The sequence below is a fragment of the Schistocerca americana genome, chromosome 2, assembly GCF_021461395.2.
Source record: "Schistocerca americana isolate TAMUIC-IGC-003095 chromosome 2, iqSchAmer2.1, whole genome shotgun sequence".
Classification (NCBI taxonomy): domain Eukaryota; kingdom Metazoa; phylum Arthropoda; class Insecta; order Orthoptera; family Acrididae; genus Schistocerca; species Schistocerca americana.
The window spans coordinates 694,793,332-694,805,707 of NC_060120.1; the positions used below are offsets into that span (position 1 = coordinate 694,793,332).

Below are 12,376 nucleotides of genomic sequence, written 5' to 3' on the forward strand. Positions count from 1 at the left end.
CATGTTGACGTAGGCGATGAGGTGGGGAGCCTAACAACAGGCGAAGCTGTGCCACCCGCACCCGGCCATTCGGTCCGAGGGGAGCTAGGAAACGCCTGAAAACCTAGTCCAGGGTGCACGTCAACATGCGGTGTATGCGCCCGTAAAGAGACAGGAGGGGCCGAAGGGTCGACCTCCATTGCGTCGGGGTACCCGACGCGCGATGACGTCATGTGGTCCGGAGCGGGCAAGAGGTCCAAGGCGGAGGACAGCTGGTCACGGGAAGCGAGCGGCGGCGCGTGACCCAGGGAGGCGCTTGGCGGCTGCAGCGAAGCGTCGAATGCGGGTGGCGCCGGCGGGAGAACAGGCGGCGGCGGCGGCGGCGGCGGCGGCTGCGGCGGCACGTCGCCTTGGGGCAAAATGGAAGGCATCGTCGGTAACACCTGGGGATGAGGCGAGCCAGTAGATGGGTCCCCAGGGCGCTGACCGGACGGCACCGTCGCTGAAAGCAGACGGGGAGCGGCAGAACCCGTGCGACGACAGAGGCGCAGCTGATTGAGATGCCAACGCACCTCACCAGAGGCCCCCAAAACCAAATACATCACGCGGCCGAGGCAGCGAAGAATGCGCCCTGCGAGCCAACGCCGTGAACCGCGAAAGTTGCGATAGAATACAACGTCGCCTGGAGCAAAAGCAGGAGGCTGCTGCTGCACAGGAACCTGATGCGGCGGATGCAGCAAAGACATCAAGGTTCGATGAGGACGACCGTGGGGCAACTCAGCCGGCGAGCGACCATCTCGGGGCTGAGAGCGATACGACGACAAAAAGAGCAACAATGCGTCCTCCCGAGAATGCGACTCTTTCAACTTCAACATCTGTGACTTGAAAGTCCGGACCAATCGTTCAGCGGCACCATTTGACTGAGGCGAAAACGGCGCGGATGTCAGATGTTGAATACCATTGGCCTGGCAGAATGACTGAAATTCTGCGGACATGAATTGTGGGCCATTGTCGGAAACAATAGTCTGCGGAAGATCTTCAATGCAAAAGATAGCAGACAGCGCTTGGATGGTGGCAGTTGACGTCGTGGAAGACATCCGGACAACAAAAGGAAAATTACTGAAGGCATCTATCAGAACCAACCATCGAGCATTCCAGAATGGACCAGCCAAATCGATGTGCAAGCGTTGCCAAGGGGAAGTGGCTTTTGGCCATGCAAAGACTTTCCGCGGCGGTGCGGATTGTTGTTCGGCACACGCCATGCAAGAAGAACACATATTCGTAATCGCAGCATCGATTCCGAACCAAGTACAGTGCTGACGAGCAAGTTGTTTCGTTCGCACTATACCCCAATGTCCTTGGTGAAGAAGCCGTAAAACAGAGGACTGTAACGAACGTGGGACCACGACTCTGGACTGATCATTATCAGAACGCAACAACAAAACACCACGTCGTACAAAAAGTCTCTCCCTATGAGCAAAAAAATCTGCGAACCAACGGATCCTCGATCCGAGACTTTGACAAAGGCCATTGCGTAGCAACAAAATGCAAAACGGTAGCAAGGACAGGGTCAGCAGCTGTGGCTGTAGCTACACGACGAAAATCAATCGGAAATGATTCGACCACTTCATCGGTTTCCGCATCCATGAACATGCAAGCAAGTTCGGAAGAATCGAATGCTTTATCCTCAGCAACAGGCAAACGGGACAACGCATCGGCGTTTCCGTGCTTAGCAGTGGACCGATACAAGATATCGTAGCGGTACTGCGAGAGGAAAATAGACCAGCGAATGAATTTCTGCGCTGTACGAGGAGGTACAGGCTTGTTCGGATGAAAAAGCGACGTCAAAGGTTTGTGGTCTGTGATGATGGTAAAGTGACGACCATACAAGAAATCATGGAACTTAGTAACACCAAATACGAGAGCCAAAGCTTCTTTCTCTATCTGCGAGTAATTTCTTTGCGTAGACGAGAGCAATTTGTACTCAAAGGCAATAGGGCGATCATGCGAGCCAACTTTGTGCGCAAGCACAGCACCGATCCCGAAATCCGATGCATCTACCATCAACAAAAGGGGTTTCTGGGGATCGAATGGTGTAAGGCAAGTATTAGAAAGCAACGCCGATTTCAACTGGCGAACAGCGCGTTCGCATTGCGTCGTCCAGAGAAACGGAACACCTGTACGGCATAAGCGATGAAGCGGAGCTGAAATGGAAGAGACAATGCGCACATTCACTCACACCTTGTGAGTCTAAATCGTTTAATGTTCTTGCGACCTAATCACGCAATGCGTTGGGAACATTGCGCACTCGGAAAAATTTCGGTTGCGCGTTTACTTTCAGTTCCAAATGTGCTTCATAGTTCTTAGCGCAACCAAGGCCCGGTGCAAATATGTCTGCAAATTCTTCACATAGACTAGAAACACTGTCTGAAGGCACAGTCTGATTCACTGATAGGACCTGATTTACTATAGACATGTTAAACAACTGAAATAAATCTAAGCCAAACAAGTTCACTGCAGTAGAAGAACGAAGAACGTAAAATGACACAAGTTTTGTTTGTCCCTTGTATGTTGCAAGAGAAGGCTGCACTGTCCGAACACAGGAATTTTCTGTCCTGAATATGTAGTGAGCTTAACATTTGCGGAACGCAACGGAGGTTTGCCCAGTTGTTTGTACGTGTCGTGATTGAGCAACGAAACTGCAGCTCCGGTATCGAGCTGGAATGGTAAGACCTTGCCATTAAAGTCCAAATCTACAAAAAGTTTATTGTCCTGCTGACGACAAGAGCGATTGTCTTGTGCAATTTGAACTGATACAGGTACAGCATCACTTGCTAATTGACGTGATTTCCAGCGACGTCGACGCACACGTTTTGTGGGACGAACACAGTCACTGTTAGAGAATGTGTCACTGGACGAAGTGTAATTAACTACATAAATGTCCATGGGCGAAGGTTCACGAGCCTGAGTGTCCTTGGTTCGATTCCGGCACGAAGCAAAGGGCCTGGAATGATTATGATTGTCTGATCTGAGCTTTTTCTGGCAAACACTTTGAACATGTCCTTTCTTATTACAGAAAAAGCAAATAGCTTGGCGTGACGGGCAATTTTCACGCGAATGTCTAGTAGCACACCGCGGGCATGATTTCACTGCATTTGTGTGCTGACGCGGCACACCTGGTTTAGAGCGTGGCGGCAGCTGCGCTGGTGTGCGCGAGGGCAGCTGACCGGGCCGCCCAGCGCGCCCGGCAGGCCGGTTAATGTTACACACGGCTGGCGAAGTTGCAAATGAGTCCTGAGCACAGTCAAGTGTGTCTTGCCTATCCAATATGTCTATCACTTGTTGAAGGGAGGGATAAACTAGTTTCAAAATTTGCTCACGTATGCGAACATCAGAAACGTTCTGTGCTATTGCATCACGCACCATAGTATCTGAATAAGGAAGGCCACAGTCACATTCAAATGCACAATCCCTAGTAAGGCCTTGCAATGTTGCAACCCACTCCCTATTAGTTTGACCGGCCGTACGTTTTGTACGAAAGAACGTATACCTCTTTGCAACTACATTAACTGTTTCTTTGAAATAGGCGTCCAATGCCAACAAAATTTCTTCGTAGGACAGAGTTGCTACGTCGCGTCGGGGAAACAATTTCACTATCACACGGTACGTTTGCACCCCTACACACGACAATAAATGAGGCTGCCGCTCATTACCTTGAATTCTGTAGGCGGCGAGATGAAATCCAAACTGGCGTGACCACTCCGTCCAGGACTCGTGCGCCGCGTCGAAATTGCGAAATTGCAACTGCGAGTTGTGTCTGCGGTAGCGGTGAAGCGGCAGCTGCCGCATCGGTTTGAATGGCATGTTGACCCTGGACGAGCTGTCCAAGGGCCTCCAATAACGCCTGCGTCTGCTGATTCTGCAAGCGATAAAATTCGGACAGTACATCTGGAGATTGTGGCGAAGCCATGACACAAGTAATTGTAAGCAATTGGAAAGAACAAGACCCTTTCCCTCGTCGCCAATGATGTGTTGGTAAATGTGCCAACACCTTGTAGATAGAGGCGGCCTAAATGCACGCTATCTAACGCAGACGGGTGTGAATTCTGAAACAGGATAAGTAGTGAAAGCTAATAAGAAAAGTATGCAGCTCCTCGAATACTTAACTCTTATTTATCCTTGTTGTATACATCGTTCTTCTTGTTGAGACATACGATAACTTTCAAACTATGTAAGGCTAATGGCGCCTTGCTAGGTCATAGCCATGGACTTAGCTGAAGGCTATTCTAACTGTCTCTCGGCAAATGAGAGAAAAGCTTCGTCAGTGTAGTCGCTAGCAAAGTCGTCGTACAACTGGGCCGAGTGCTAGTCCGTATCTCGAGACCTGCCTTGTGGTGGCGCTCGGTCTGCGATCACACAGTGGCGACACGCGGGTCCGACATGTACTAAATGGACCGCAGCCGATTTAAGCTACCACCTAGCAAGCGTGGTGTCTGGCGGTGACACCACAGTTATACCTACCTCATGGTCCCTGATACCAGTTTCAGTGTGAAAATCCTCAGAGAGATCAGGTCTATTGGTTGCCTTAATTTCTAATATATTTCTGTTCTGAGTAGACCTTGGAATTATCTGTTCTAAGTAGTTTACTTTTAGTATGTATAAAAATGTTTTGCTGGTAAATTTCTGTTTACAGGGTGCACAAGAATTCATTGTGCCAACACAACTTCCTTCCCGCTTTTACTCTCTGGTGCAGAGCCCTCAACAGTTCAAACAAATGTTAATGGTTGGAGGAATAGATCGTTACTTCCAGATTGCTCGATGTTACAGAGATGAAGGTGGACGATCCGACAGACAGCCTGAATTCACACAGGTATAGGAAATATTAATACACATTGTAAATATTAGCGTATCCATTAAAGCCTAATGCAATACTTCTTTATTTAATGCCAAAAGTTCAAAATGTAGAAAAGAGGTTATTTTTAAAACACACTAAAGGCACCCATAGGTGATCAAACATTTTGTCCAACTTCACATGTTTTTCAAATTATTTGGCGGTTTGCTGCTTTGTTTGATGAGTTTGTCAGGCATAAACTATGTTTGAGAGAAAAATTTTATTCGGGCATAAACTATGTTTGACAGAAATTTTGATTGATGGCTAATTTGACAAACAAGTTTAACCAGTATGCTTTTGTTTGTCAAGCAAAACCCAGTTACTTTTCAGACTTTGAAGATGACAGACCAAATGAACATTGATGTTTCACCACACATTGAAAACAACTTTTTGTTGCTGTTTATTTTCTAGTTTCCACAATTGTAGAAACTAAAATAAAGTGATTACCGTATGTGGATAAAAACAGATTATCGCTGGCCATCACCGAAATGATAGAGGTTTAGCATCTTTCCCATCCACATATTACATTTAAAAAAATCTGTGTTCTACACATAACCCACAACTGGAAGTGCAACAAAATAATCTTTTAGTACTTCATTTGTTCCTTCATGTTTCCGTAATAATGTAACTCAGTGGCTTGAAGTCTGCACCAGTTGCCGAAATTACAGTCTGATAGATAATAATTGAGAATCTTGAATAAATTTTTGTATAACTATGTGTTCTTTTTCAATGTAAATTAGAAATAATTCTAACAAGTTATTATAAGTTTGCCTGTCCATTCAAACAAAGCTGATGTAATCATCAGTGTCTGAGAGTAACAAATAGATCTTTCCTTTAGCAGTTTCAGCCATTTCCTGGATTAGGCTTTTCCTTTCTCTTCTTTATACACAGTACTAAGGTGAATGAAAGAAATGCTTTGTGTGCATTGACGGTCATTCTCACTCGTGTCAAAATACTTTGCAGCATGATATCCACTGCAAGACAGCTGCTTCAAAAGTGAGGTTAAGTTTAACAAATTTGGTTAGTAAAATGGCGCACTTGTTTGACAGATCTTTGGATAGCAAGTAGCGAATGTGACAGAAAAATCTTAATTTTTCATAGGGGCCTTAAGTTCCAAATATAGCATCAGAGTATAACTCCTGCTTCAGATGGTGTGCAGAGAGATGAAAATCAATATGAAATCAACAGTTTGAGTAGAGAAATATACACTGTTGTGTTCTGTTTGAAGCTTTAGCTGAATATTATTGCACTTTACTGCATTTTCCTAATATGATCAGTACACATTTAGGGCCTCTTAGCTTCCAGATTGTGTACATAACAGGAATCTATAATTGACATTGAAAGGTGACTTGTGATCCTTTCATTATTTAGTGCCTTGCTATAAAAAAATATTCAATAGGGACAAGGGAAAAAGGGAAAGTCCAGCCAAGGCCTCCCCACCTGGTGTGTATTTTCATATTAGTGGTGAAGGGAAGTATTTCTGTAGCAAATCTAGAAGCTGTACCAGAATGTTCCAGATGTAGCAGCCCATGGTTAACATTTATTTACTTACATTTGTTGGCCTGATTGTGTCATTGTCTTTCAGAACAGCTATTCCGTGAAATGTGAAAGAGCTATGTGCACTGCAAAGTAAAGTTAATAAAGTAGCATTGAGCCCATATCATATATATAAATCAGTATGATATTGGAAAATCCTGGGTGGGATACAAACAATGAAAAAACGAAATGTTGTTGTCTAATACTAGAAAAGCTGTTAATACAAATTGTGCCCAAGACTGGTTTGCCTTCTCGATCTGATTACATGTACTTTGTCACTGTCTGATAGATAAAACGAAATAGGCCTGCCTAATATTGCAGCAATTGTTACACACACCAAATAAACGAGACTGTTTTGGCACAAATGGTCATTTTCATAACACCACAGAATATAATTCACGAAGTACCAATGTCAAATGCCTATTAGGCCTACTACAAGCAAAAAGCTTTATGTTAGGAAATAGCTTCACATTTCATTCATACTCTCTAGCTTCTGAAGCATGAGATGATGTAGTAGTGGTACGAAATTTTTATTTAAATTTGGAATCGGCATATTCTTCTATAGTTTGTGAGAGTCCCTGTTTCTTCTCCTTCCTCGTTCTAACAAACAATATTGTCATCACTAATTATGTAGCTATTCCTGCCAGTGTCAATACTTGTTCTGTGGTTAACTTCACTAACCCTGCCACAATTACCGGTTTAATTATCCCGAGTTTATTCTCCAGTTAGGTGTTATTATGTGTTCATACAACGTGTTTTCCGCACTACTCCCAGAATAGAATTTTAGCGGCTGCTAGCCAGGGACTGTATAAGTGGCCTTTAGTAGTGTAGCGGTGTGGCCAAAAATTTTCTGTCAAAATTTCATTTTCGTGGATACACAGAGAGGGCAATACATAATCTTTGTTACCTGTTAGTCATTTATTTCCACTCTGGTAGTCTAAATCTATGAATTTTGCTGCTAATTATAACAACGCTGCTCATTTGCAAACCCAGTTAACCATATAAACAGCGATTGTCATTCACCCGTTAGGCTTTATTCGGCACGGCTCGTATAACCTCGTCCCCTTTTGTTTGTTGGTTTCTATAATATCTTCCCTCCCAAACTATTCAGTCGGTGCCTTTCTCACAAATGGTTTTGCTAGCGGGTTTAATTTGTGCTGCTTCAGTCTCCAAACGCTAGCGCCATTACAGACTGCCATTAGTTTTCCTCCTCCTCTACGCAGTCATTGCCCCTTACGTTCCTTTCACCTGGTAGTCTGCACTACTCTCGCCCATCAGCAGACTGCTGCTGTCAGTATTTGATGCTTTGGTCTCTGCCATTGTACCTGTTACCCACAGAACCCCCTTGTCCTCGGTACCCGCCTCTGTAATTATTAGATCTCTGTATTCCTATTCTGTTCACTTGTACCTCGGCTCTGTTTTCAGTTTGTCTATCTTGAGGCCTATAGTCCCTTCTTGCACTTTCCTCCTCTCTCAAAATATTTTCTACTCTTTCCAAATACTGGATAAATTTATCAGTATCATCCCTAGGAGCTGATATTATCTTATTCCTCCAATACAAATGCAATTTATTCTCTATTCCCATAATAATTTACTGTGTTTCCACCGTTGAGTTTAAATACGATAAAGTCGTTACCCATTTTTGTACAAATCTTTTAACACTCTCTTTCCTGGGATCGTATTTTTCCCCAGACCAGAATCCTTTTTCCCCAATATTCCTTGAAAAAGGCTTGCTTATACTCCACTAACTTGTCATATTTATCTGAGGCCAAATTTCCCCAAATTCTAGCCTCTGCCATTAGATTTGATGCAATGAACCGAATTTACTGTTTGTCATTCCAAGATTTGGGCAACACGACTTCAAAATCACTCCAGAATTCCTTTGGATGTACATTTTTACTCAGATCGAATCGCAAAAATTGTCGATGAGTCACATAAGCAGTTTCTGATGAATCTATTACATCATTAGACACAATAACACCGCTGTTGTTGTTAACACTTAACTCTGCTCTGATTAGTCTACCTTCATGGTTACACAATCGCTCGTCTACATCTGCATTAAACCGATTGATTTTAGTTTCAAGGTTAGTGATTTTATTAGCCACTTGCACTCCAAACTTCGCACACACACATTTTCCTTCCTTAATTTGCTTTTCCATTTCAAGATGACTATCCTCAAATTGCTTTTCTACACCATTGACTTGTTCATGGATTTTATTTAATTCTGAATTTACTTGTTCCTTTAGCTGTCTGTTGTCGTCAGCAACTTGCTTGATTTGAGAAGTTAATTCACTTTTCACTGTTCCTACAGTAGTATTACACTCTTGTTTTACTCGACTAATCTCACTTTTAATACTGGTACTAAACAAAGTCAAATCATTTTTCCATGAATCTCTTAATTTCCAAATTTTATTTTCCATTTTGGTTTCCATTTCTACCAACAAGTTTATTAAACCCTTGATTAACTTCTGCACACAACCCACTCATTTTAGAGTCCATATCAGACCTTAATGAATTTTTAATGTCAGAACCCATTTCCTTCATATGTGTTAAAATATTCATTAACGTTTCTGAAACACTATCTTTATGCTCACAAGCAACTGACACTGGTTCCTGTTTTATTTTTGTACTAGCAACAGGTATATATTTACTATCGGCATCCACTGTGCTCTGTTCATTTACTATCCCATAATTAGAAGACATTGAATCAGGTAAACCACTATCATTTGCTTCAAAACTAAATTCACCAATCATTGAATCATCTACATATTTTTCTTTACCCAAATCTACCCCCACTTTCTACTTTACTATCTCCTGGTTCTTATTTTCTGCCATGTCGCAAAGTTTCTTTACACACACACACACACACACAAATGAAGTAGAATACTACTTAGCTTTTCTCTTGCAATGTCAGCATGCTGAGATGGTACAGCGGGTCCATTCAAACAAGCTCTACCCCCACAGGTGTAGTTTCTGAGTCCCCACTCCGGCCACTGCTGCCAACTACTGCGGACTTCCGGCTGCTGCTGCTCGCCGCTTCCTGATGCTCAGCTGTCGCTGACACCATTAGCCGCCTCTTACACCAGTTGCTCTTGCCACTATATTTTTCCACTTCACTACTGCTTTCCTATTAAAGTTCCTTTATGTGCATGTAGGTTTTTCACTTATCGGATTTATTACACCGCTGCTTTTAAAGTTTGATAATACACTCGACCTTTCCAATTTTTCCCGGATACTAATGCACCATTTGCGACAGTGTGCGGGTTTGTGTCGTCTTCGCTCGTATCATACAGTCTCTCATTAATTGTCCACCTACCTCAGTATGACTTCCTTACAACGTCCCTTCACTCTGCAGTAGTAGATACTCAGTAGACCGTGTAAAGAAGCGTTGATGAAACCACAACCTAATACCTACCACACAGAAGTTGCATAACTCAAGTTGTGAATCAGTTCCTGTAGGTTCATTTTAACAAATTCCAGGTGGTGGGTAAATGCAGTTTACCTGCAGTAAGCCTTCGGAAATTTTAGTAAACTGGTGTTATATTCTTAAGAAAGCACATAATTTTGCTATCAAGTCCAAAATTACTATTTTTACTGCTCTACCATTCCAAGTTCACTGTCAGTGCACCAAAATTTTTCACAAAAAATCAGCCAGAATATGTACCAGTCCGACCCGACAAATGTTCGATCTGACAGTCACTGACCTACTACTATAGCGAGTTGAAACTTCGATCGTATCAGTGGTCTTCAATGTCTGAAGTGCTCACCACTAAGACTGAAATGACACACACTCATAACACACCAATTAATTAATCAAATTGTCCTCAAATGTTCGTAATTTCAACTGCCTAAGTCATCACACTTCCTATCAGCAATGAACTCAACAGTTCTTCATTTTACAAGCTATTTTCTCGGTGACATTTAGCATGATGTTACACGTATGAAGGTTGGTGAGCCACTCTCTTGATGCCACCCCACTCTCTGCCTATCTAACTTTCTGTGTGCGATAACAGCTTAATTCTGATTGGCTAATGGTCTGAATGACCAATCAGAATGATCCTTCTAGATCATTCTCGTGGCAAAACTTGCCTGAGTCAATCACTAATCAAAAAATCATTTATGTCATTCCATGTCAATTTCTAATATAATGTTTAATAAAATAGACCGAAATGCAAAATAATCTTTAAATTAATTTTGAAACTTTTTCCAATTCCGACTTCTATTCTGGCTGCTTTCTTACAAAAGCAAGCACACATTGACATACGTCATCAGCTTTGTGGTTGCACCACAATGTTCCCACGATTCAGTTTCATAAGTTTTTAGATAAAATAGTATTAAGTTTTTTTCATATGTCCCACACACACACACACACACACACACACACACACACACACACACACACACACACACACACACTCACACTCATTCATTCCCATGTATACACACAACAAAATAATAAGCAGATAATAATTTTGAATGATTTTTACACTACAAAATTGTAGCGTAATTAAAGTTTTGAAAAGAAAAATTCCAGTTAAGTGATTTTATATATTGAGAATTCTGGTATGACTTTAGATGATGATAAAACACAAACTGCTATTGTTCCTAACTGAGTCTTGAAACATAAGTGTCGACTTTGGACATTTAAGTAATGTTCTCAATCTCCAGAGCTATAAGAGATAAAAGTCTGAAATTTTTACAGGTTCCTTTACTTAATAATAAAAGGTGATATACCACGTCTGAAAAAAATTGGTTGATGATTACTGTAGTTTATTTAGATTTGTAGGGGGTATGAATTTACGTTCCTGCTAAATGTTACTGAAGATCATTCTCACGGTTGGTAGTGTCAGCTGCGCTGTGAGTCGTAACGGCGAGTAAATCCTTGCAGCCACCGTGATACATGGCTGTGTGCTATACTGCAATAAATGTTAACTGGTAATAACTTGCTACATTATAGTCTACTTCATCATTCTGCCGACCAGGCGTTGCCATTCCTTCTAAAACCTCACAATTAATATGCTGTGTAGATTCCCACCTTCCATGATGACTAACACTTGTGTTCACAATGCTGCATGCATATCATCATGGTCTGATGAATACTCAGGCACCGTATCGCACCTTGACTAGCCCACAAAACACCTCATCTTATCTTTCATAAGATGTCCAAGACTATTTGGAACAGAGGGTGAAATGTAGTAATCATCATCTCCAGCAGTTTGTAAGTCTATGGGATCTGATCATCAGTGACCTACCCAAGCATGACTCACGACCCATCGTCACAGCTTTAATTCCGCCAGTACTTCATCTCCTACCTTCCAAACTTCATAGAAGCTCTCCTGCAGACCTTGCAGAACTCCTGGAAGAAATTATATTGCAGAGACATAGCTTAGCCACAGCATGGGGGAAGTTTCAAGAATGCTGAAACTGTTCATTTTTTTTTTTTATGGTTGGCTGTTTCTTAATCAAATAATGGAAAATCCAGGATGGAATGTAACAATACAGTGAAAAGAATAGTTGCTACTCACTATATAGAGAAGATGCTGAGCGACAGAAAGACACACAAAAAGACAGTTGAAAACTAGCTTTCGACCAACAAGGCCTTTGTCATAAAGTGTGTTGTGGAATCTTGGAATTTGAGATTGCATAGCAGGAGAATTTTACAAATGGAGAGAAGACGAATTCCTGGATCCCCTAACACACATTTGACAAAGGCCTTGCTGGCCAAAATCTGCCTTTCCAGCAGTGTTTTTTCTCTCTCTCTCTCTCTCTCTCTCTGTCTTTTCGCGACTCGGGATCTTTGTCATAAAGTCTGTTTCATAATTGTTGTATTGCAATTTCTGTACTGCCTATCTAGATTATTGTATAAATTATTAAAGGACCTTGAAAGGCTCATTTTTCATACTTATCACTATTTTGAATATTTTTAATTTGATTTTGCTAAGTGCTTCCAAAACAGAAAATGAGACCTTT

The 12,376-nt window shown here is 42.2% G+C and overlaps 1 protein-coding gene across 3 annotated transcripts in view; it reads left to right on the top strand.

Annotated features, from left to right (window-relative positions):
* Positions 1 to 12,376, top strand: part of LOC124593519 (aspartate--tRNA ligase, mitochondrial) — a 146,484-nt gene that overhangs the window by 91,708 nt on the left and 42,400 nt on the right. For all 3 annotated transcript variants that reach the window (XM_047131938.1, XM_047131941.1, XM_047131939.1), the window contains one exon: positions 4,673 to 4,849. In XM_047131938.1, coding sequence (XP_046987894.1) covers positions 4,673 to 4,849 — 177 coding nt within the window. The remainder of the gene's footprint in view (positions 1 to 4,672; positions 4,850 to 12,376) is intronic.